The sequence below is a fragment of the Monoraphidium neglectum genome (assembly GCF_000611645.1).
Source record: "Monoraphidium neglectum strain SAG 48.87 unplaced genomic scaffold scaffold02005, whole genome shotgun sequence".
Lineage (NCBI taxonomy): Eukaryota > Viridiplantae > Chlorophyta > Chlorophyceae > Sphaeropleales > Selenastraceae > Monoraphidium > Monoraphidium neglectum.
This window is the reverse complement of record NW_014011623.1, coordinates 1-8,249: the sequence shown is the minus strand read 5'-3', so window position 1 is coordinate 8,249 and position 8,249 is coordinate 1. Positions and strand designations below refer to the sequence as shown.

General features: G+C 63.1%; 2 protein-coding genes across 2 annotated transcripts; one reads left to right on the top strand and one right to left on the bottom strand.

Annotated features, from left to right (window-relative positions):
- Nucleotides 1-2,846: 2,846 nt before the first annotated feature.
- On the bottom strand, nucleotides 2,847-5,758 carry MNEG_9636 (Guanine nucleotide-binding protein subunit beta-like protein; the record flags this gene model as incomplete). The annotated part of the gene is made up of 7 exons (XM_014041893.1): nucleotides 2,847-3,029; nucleotides 3,368-3,502; nucleotides 4,002-4,098; nucleotides 4,371-4,684; nucleotides 5,076-5,196; nucleotides 5,402-5,453; nucleotides 5,701-5,758. 7 exons carry the CDS (start codon nucleotides 5,756-5,758, stop codon nucleotides 2,847-2,849), a joined length of 960 nt encoding a protein of 319 aa, XP_013897347.1.
- Nucleotides 5,759-7,655: 1,897 nt separating this feature from the next.
- On the top strand, nucleotides 7,656-8,231 carry MNEG_9635 (hypothetical protein; the record flags this gene model as incomplete). The annotated part of the gene is made up of 2 exons (XM_014041892.1): nucleotides 7,656-7,904; nucleotides 8,052-8,231. 2 exons carry the CDS (start codon nucleotides 7,656-7,658, stop codon nucleotides 8,229-8,231), a joined length of 429 nt encoding a protein of 142 aa, XP_013897346.1.
- Between the last annotated feature and the right edge of the window lie 18 nt (nucleotides 8,232-8,249).

The following is an 8,249-nucleotide window of genomic DNA, read 5'->3' as shown; positions in this document are numbered from 1 at the left end:
GCGATGGCTGTTGCAGCAGTGGCGGGGGCCGCATTGTTGCGTCGGCCACACGACGTGTCACAAGGCCGAGCTGTGGGAAAGCCAGCCGTGGGAGCGCGGCAAGGCGGCTTGAGGCGGAGGCTCATGCTTGTGCGAGCTCGAGGGCAATGCGGTGTCTCAGCACCCCTGCCACATACGCCTCTAGCGGCTGGGCATGGTGTCCAAGCTGTAAAATGCATCAATACACACCAGCCTACCTACCTGAATGGCGTGCTCCATGAGCTCCTGCTCCTGTTGCACCTGCTGCGCCGCGCGCTGCCGCAGTGCAAGAGTGCGCTCCACGTTGTGCAAAAGTTGTGCAGGTTCCATGCTAGCGCAATCGCGATTGGTATCACACCAGGTAACGGACAGGAGAACTTGCTTTTAGAGTGTAGGCAAGCGTCAAAGATCCAGATCACTTGCGCGGGGAACGGCGAACGGATGGCGTTGAATACTGGCAACGCGCAGGTGACGATGATGGCGACGAGAGCAACCGGAGCCCGTTTTTTTGTGGATTGCACTTGCCGGCGCACCACAGACATTGTCAGCAGTACCGTACCGTATCTGTGGCAGTTGCCCACCAGCAGAGCACCTGGCCTAAACTCGACTTCCGACCGAAGCGCACTCTTCGCAGTCGTGAGCCACAAGTTACCCTTACCTGGCAGGGATAGCAGCAAACAATGCCAATCACCAACAAAGGCACCGCCTGGCAGGGCGTTGCCACATCGCAGGTGCAGCATGTTGCTTTGGGGCAGGGGCACTTGCACGGGCACAGGCACGGGCGCAACCGCAGCGTCCAAAGTTGCAAGCATGCAGGGAGACGTTCACGGGGCTGTGTTGCACGAGCGAAGCGCGTCAATTGGTGCAAGCTTGCAGCGCTACCAGCCTCGGCATGGGCTGCACGGCGTGCGGCGCGCTGCAGCTGCGCAGCAGGACCTGTGTAATGGCCACGCCAGCCAACTGCCGTGCCTAGCCCACACTCCGGCCACACAACGCCGCCGCCTACATATTGCTCTGGGCCTACAAGGGGCATTGACATCTGTCCTGGGGCACGTGGCCAGTTACCAGGCAACGTGGCGAGGTAACAATTTGCGACGAGGGTCCTGTAGCCACTTGTGTTGTGGCTTGCAAAAGTATAGCAGCGCCAGCGGCAGTGACCGGCGATGGGAAAGGAGTTTGCCAGCCTGCTGCTGCGCTTGGGTGCGGCAGGAGGGAGGAGGCAGCATGGATGGTGAATGCGGCGATGCTGCCACACACAGTGATGCCGTCAGTGGTTGGCAGCGGCCTGCGAGAGCTCAATCGTGCCAGCCCTTAATCGTTGGCCCGGTTGGGTGCGACGCCGCAAGCGCGTCAATTTGGTCGAGACCGGCGCAGTCAGGCGCCAGCCCATCAGACACAGGGTTCAACATCACGAGGGCGGCTGTCGGATTACAATTGTCCCATGCCAGCCCTGTTACAAGGGCTGACGCCTCTTCTGGCCTGGAGAGAGCTGCTGGCCTGGCAGGTAGGGCAGCCGGTCAGCAACTCGACGCTGAAGAAGCCCCTTAGCAGACCCCCTGCTGAGCCGCGCAGCGGCGTGAGAGCAGGTGTCATCGGGTCGCATCAACCTGTTGTTGCTGTTCCAGGCCACACTGGTGCGGACCGCGGCTGGCAGCTTGTCACCCCCGGCCTACAAAACATGAGGGCGGGCGAAGTTGAGGGTGGCCGAGGCGCAGGGAGGTCATGTGCACAGCTACAGACGAGGGTGCGGCCGACAGCAGTGGCACCTGTTGCGTCCCCACAAGGTGCGGTGCGTGCAAGCGCAGCGCATGCGCTTGAACAAGTGCGGTACGCCTCGTGCTGTGGGTCTGCAGCAGTGCCGGCATGGGCACCTGTGGCACGGCCTCCGGGCCCACCGGCTGGGAAACATCCTCCACGCCCGTCCCGTCTTGCAGCCTCGCGCCTGTCCCATCGCCGCCCGCACGGAATCGTTCCTGGTGGTTGCGCTGGCAAGTGTTGCGCTGGGGTGCGCTGCTGGCTTTGACAAGGGTGAGGTTGTTGCCAGCTTCGGCACACAGCTCCTCGCTCCCAGACCAAGCCCCGTCCACGCGGATCCGCCTCTTGTCATCGAGGCTGTAGCCTCGTTCCCGTTTGCAGCCGTCTCAGTGTTCTATGTCAGCCTGCCAGGGTACGCTCAGCATAGATCAGCAGCCGTGCTGATTGCTTGCAGGGGCGAGCGTCTAGGCGGCAGCAGGCCCTGTGGTCGCCCCGCGTCCCTGCAGTCATTGAGTTGGGCTCTTGGATACAGGTGGCAGCACAGCGTTCTAACGGATTCCCAAGTACGCCAAAACACCTTTTCCTTCAACTGCACGCGGCGCATCCAGGGGCCCCCAGGAGCAGCAAGCTGATGGTGGCGGCTGACCGCTGCCTGGGACTGTTTGTTGCCCGCAGGACCCTTTGTTGCCCGCTAGCACGATGTGACCACATCGACTCATGCCTTTTACAGGCAATCCGATCGAGCCTAGCTGGCATGCTTGTATTAAGGTGGTCAAGCTGCTGGTGATTGACAGTGTCTTGGTTTGATTTGCACTGCCGTTGGGCTTGCTCGTCTGCAAGCACGCGCTAGGGTCGGTCAAACACATGTAACCAGGGCTGAGGGCCACGAGCAGAGGGCAAGGGCGAGAACGGATTACAAGTGCGCCGGAATGCGGGTTGCAAGCGGCGCGAGGCTGCAACGCAGCGCCTGCAGGTGCTGGCGCCGCTAGGAAGGCCGCCTTGCTGCAACGGTTCGCCCCCGGGCCGCCTGTGTCCGAAACTGCTAGGGTTCGTAGGAGCGCGTTCCCTCCCCGTCACACGCCGTGCGAGACGACGAAGACCCTGATGTCGCCGTCGCTGTAGCCGGCGTAGAGCGTGGAGCCGTCGGCCGACCACGCGAGCGAGACGCAGTAGGGGATGGTGGCCTTCTTGCCGAAGGTCTTGCTGAACTCGGGGCGCAGGTCGTCCACCACGCTCTTGGACTCCAGGTCCCAGATCTGTGGTTGGTTGGTTGGGCGTGGATTGTTTGCAGTGGGTTGTGAAGTGGTGATAGTGCTGGTTGCCGCAGACAGGGCTGTGTGCTGGCTATTTTCTGGGCCTGCCCCCTGGGGTGCTGCTGCTCTTTCTGCTTCTTTTGGCTTCAAAGTTGCATGCATCTGTCGTCGCCGCAATGTGTTCACACGATAAGGGGTGAGTCGAGCGCGCTTCGCTGCTGCGCCAGACGTGCTGCTGCCAGCGGCCACCCCCCCTTTCCCCGCGTGGTGAGCATAGCGGGGCTTGGAACGCCGTATGGCATACTTGGGCGTATCCACCCCGGGACCTCCCCCAAACCCACCTTGATGGAGGTCTGAGTGGCGGCACACAGCCAGTAGCGGTTGGGGCTGAACACCAGCGAGTGGATGATGTCACCGGCGTCCAGGCTGTACAGGCGCTTGCCCTCGGCCAGGTCCCACAGCATCGCCACGCCGTCCTGGAGTGCAGCAGCAGGGAGGGTCCAGCGCAAGGGGGGGGGCATTGAAGGGGACTGTCAGGCAGGAGTTTAATGAGCTGAATGGCCCGGCAGCTGAATGGCCCGGGACACAGCGCCACAGGGCAGGGACGCCTAGGAGGGGCGCAGAAGGGGGGCCAACAGTGCGACTGCGACCGCAGGGCGCAAAGAGACTCGACAGTCGTCTGTGGTAAGGGGAGGGAGCTTGTGAGTGTGAGGGCGTCTCGTGCATTGCAATGCTTTGATGCAAGGGGATGTGGCGGCCCTTTTATCATCCAGCGGCAGGTCGGCTGCCGCCGGTGGTCTTCGTCCGCGATACGATTGATGTCGGCACCTCGCGGCATCCGAACGCCACTGGCGCGGGGCGGACGAATGTTTGACAGAGATGCCTTCCAGCCATCCACTGAAGCTGCCCTGCGCCTTGACCCCCTGCCTCTCCACACCCCCAACCGCAACACCTGGCCAGGCCCTTGCCGCGCACCTTGCCGCCCGAGGCGCACAGGGAGCCGTCGGGTGAGACGGTCACGGTGTTGATGTAGCCGGCGTGGCCAACCAGGTTGCACTTGAGCTTGCAGTTGCTGCGCGCGCGCAGGGTAGGAGGGGGATTGATTGAAGACGATAGAGGGTTCAAGGGGGGTGAAACCAGCAGGCACAAGAGCCGGGGCGTGGCGAGTCTTCAGGCCTCAAGGGGTGGCTCACGCCTGGATAAGGCCCCGCCCCGCCAAGCAGCCCTGCACAACGCGGCCCCACTTGCTTGGGACCAAGCCCCAACACGCACACCAACACTTCACATTCACCCTCCTCATATAAACACACACACGCGCACGCGCGCGTCTGCGGCTCCGCCCACCTGAGGTTGAACACCTTGACCAGCTTGTCCCAGCCGCCCGACACGATGATGGGGTTGTTGGTCATGGGGCTGAACCGCACGCAGCTGACCCACTCGCTGTGGCCCTCGGGCTCGGCAATGGTGTACTTGCACTCGCCCAGGGTGTTCCAGAGCTTGATGGTCTTGTCGCGCGCGCCAGACACGATCTGCCTGTTGTCCACGCTGAAGGCCACGGACAGCACGTCCTTGGTGTGGCCCACAAAGCGGCGCGTGGTGGTGCCCTGCTGCAGGTCCCACAGGCGCAGGGTGCCGTCCCAAGAGCCGGACAGGGCGAACTGGGCGGAGCGGGCGGGGTGTAAGGGCACGGGGCGGGACGGGCGGGTTAGGCAGCCGTGCGGGGTGTGGGGTGCTGGCTGCATCAACAGCATCAACGGCAGGGAGCGCCAACAGGGCGTGACGCGAGGCCGGGCAGGGCAGGGGCTCCCATACGGCCAACGCCCGGCGCTGACGCACGGCGGGCATGCGTTTGCGCAACCCACCCGCCCGCTGCCTGCCCATCCTCAAGGCCGCGCCCCCGCCCCTGGCTCACCTCCTCGCACACCCCCATTTTCAACAAGCCAAGCGCATCCACCACCCTCTCCCCTCCCACCCGCAACACACACACACTCTCTCGCACACATTCTCACACACACCGACACACACACACATACACACGAGTGCGCGCACCTGGCCGTCGCTGGAGATCACGACGTCCTGCACAAAGTGGGAGTGGCCCTTGAGCGCCTTGTGGGCGACACCATAGTTGGTCTCGCTGCGGTCCAGCTTCCACACGATGACGGTCTTGTCCCTGGAGTGATTGAGGGGGTGAGACATGATGAGAGCAGGAAGGCGAGCGAGGGCAGGCGCTTGAGGGAGGGAGAGACATCGGGGTGGGCACAAGGTGGGGGTGGCCGGCGCGGCGCGGCCGCCGTGCTCGCAAGCGGGGGGGGGGGGTCCTCAGCCGCCGAGCTGCGCGAGCTGGAGGCGCGGGCTGCTGCACTGCGGCGGCGCACCTGGAGGCGGACAGGATCACATCGGCGTTAGGGTCCAGGGGGGTGGCGATGGCTGCGCGGTGACGCCGCCCGGGGGGGGGGAGGGGCGTGTCAACGCGGGGCCACGGGCGGTAGGGTGTGCGCAGGCCTGGCCAGGATGAGCAGCTGCAGTTGGGGCTAGCCGAGGCCACCACAACCGCACATATGTTTCATGCGGCTGCGATGTTTTCATGTGCTCGTCAGCAGTGCGCGAAAAGCCGGGGGCGGTCGGCACTGTGATCCGCAATAGCATCCGACATCCAGCTGCCCGCTTCACGCACCTGTCACCCAGCCCCTGTGGCCCTTGAGCGTCGCGCGGTGAGTCAGGGTCTCGGCCATCGTGACTGCGCGAGGCGGCGTGGCACGGTCGGCATGGTGCAGCGGAAGAGGTCGGTGGTGCAGTGGGCTGCAACTAGTCGCTCAGATCTCTCAGTACAGACGATCACACAAGGTTGAATAATTCAACGAGCTGCAACGCTGCTAGTGCTGCTGGTGGGAGCATGGCTGATGGCTGAACATGGCCGCGGGCTCGAGCCGTCCGCGACAGTCACTCCTCAGCTGTGAAACATATTTCTGAGCTTTGAGGCCACTACTGTACGTGGAACCCAGGCTAAGCAAGCTGCCTGGCCGCACGAGCTGCGCCGCCTGCCATCTGAACCCGCGCGCACCTGGAGGCTCTCGCGTGCAAGTCTGTGTGAAGGTCTGCGGCGTGCGAACCCAACAGCAAAAGGACGGATGCGCATGTGACGCGGACAGTTGTGCGAGTGGGGTGAAGGCGAGCAGGCACCGCACATTGCTTGCTGCAGGCACGGCTGCAGGTTGGGCTGGGCTGGTTTGCTGTTGCTGCTGCCAGCAAAGTCGAGGCGATGCACTTCGCACATGGAACACGCCCAGTTTATGTTGATTGATGTGACGTCGCTGTTGGAGACATTACAAACGGCTGCCGGCACATGTCATGGAGCGGGGACATGAGGGCATATGCACGGACTGCAGGCGGTCCTTTCGTTGCTGACGACACCGTTGTAGCAGCAGAGCCGCTACACGTCCGCAGTGCCCAGCTCCAGACCAACAGCTACATCTGGCAGTGTTCAGCTGCATCAGTGATGGGGCTCCTAGGCAGGCTCTGCCCGCGACGCCTCTCATTCGCGAGTCTCTCCCACGTCCCACATCGCCTCGAAGGACATGAGTGCCTGCCTATTGAGCCTGTTGGAGAGTTTGATTGCTTCAGCTGTTCTGTATCGTCAACAAATGCGGTCACAACCAGCTTGGCGCGTCCTTGACAAAAGCGATGGGACCCGTTCTGTCGGCACGAAATGGCAATGAGCCCACAATGCGCATCTGTCACCAACAGCCGTAATCCCCTCACTGTGATGGTGCTGCAGCTTGGGCCCACCTGGCAGAACAGGGCCCGTTTGCATCGGTCCGTTGTGTGTGAGCACTGGCGGCCTCCCGGCAAGTTTGCGATTTGAGAGACCTCAGATTTGATCGCAATGTGGAGTCCAACCGCTGCAGCGTCAGCTGCTATTATTGGGACCCCTGCGGTGCCACTGTGCCGATTGGTCCAGCTTTTTGCCTCTCACAAGCAAGAATTGCAATGTTGCGGTCAACAATTCACTGTCCGTTCAGGCAGACCCCTGCAGCTGAAGCAAGCTGCAGGCCGGCTATTTATGATAGATCAATAAAGACGGCAAGCAGATTTGTAGCTTTTGTTGCCGGCCGGGGCATTGATGAGCCCCGCTTTTGTGCCGCAATGCGACCGGGACGGCTTCAAACAAAGGACCGCCGCCGCCGCCGCCAGCGCTGCGGCACCCTGTCCGCGCGCAAACGTTCAGTTGTGACAATTTCTCGCATATCATATTAAATTTACGCGTCAAGCCCGCGAACAATCTACTTGCCAGCAATCGCAATCTCGAGCACAGCGAATCGACTGGCACGGCGAGCCCAGCGACGGTGAAAAATAAAGTATATTGGTGTTCTTGGTGGTTTGCGCCAGGTCTGTGGGGAAGATCCTGTAAGTCAGCACGACGCAGGATCTTGGCAGCCTGCTCAGCCTTCCGTCCTCTACAGGAGGTCGCAGCCTGTTGGTAGTACAGGTTGATAGCGCCTCTACTCTTGGGCTGCCTCTCTCCTTGCGCACCGCTCTCCGCCTGCGAGCGCGCAACGCGGCAGCAACAAGCAGCTCAGCAGGGCACTGGGCGCAGTCGACAGACCAGGCATCCTTCACAGTGTACGAACAATGGCACCTCCTGCAGGCACCATCAAGGTGGTGCACCGCCAATCGCTCAATCTGCCGCGCGACAACGGCGTTGGCCCAGGAGCATGGGGTAACCGGCTGTCCATGGACTCCGCCGACCGCCGAGGGCCCCCTGAGCAGCAGCAGCAGCAGCAGCAGCAGCCGCGCCAGCAGCATGAGCTCGAGGCAGCAGTGGCGGCCCTAGAGGCAGAGAAGGCGGCGTTGCAGCGGGACCTGACGCGCGCATCCCTGGTGCGCATACATCCCCGCCGCCCGCCCGACCGCCCGCTCTTGCTGTTCGCTGCCGCCCCACACCCACCACACAGCATGATCGGAGCCGCAGCAGAGGCCCGATCCCGGGTCCAACCGGCCGTATGCTACGCCTGCGTTGGCTCGCAGGAGCGCGACCGCGCCCTGGAGGAGGCGCGGCGCCTGGCGGACGAGTGCCGGCTGCACAAGCAGGGCTGCACGCGCGCGGAGGACCTGGTGCGCCGCATGTCGCGGGACGGGGAGGGCGCGGCCGCGACCAAGGTGCGGCTGGAGGACCACAACAGGCGGCTGCTGGAGGAACTCAGGTAGGGGGGGGATGGGGTAGGC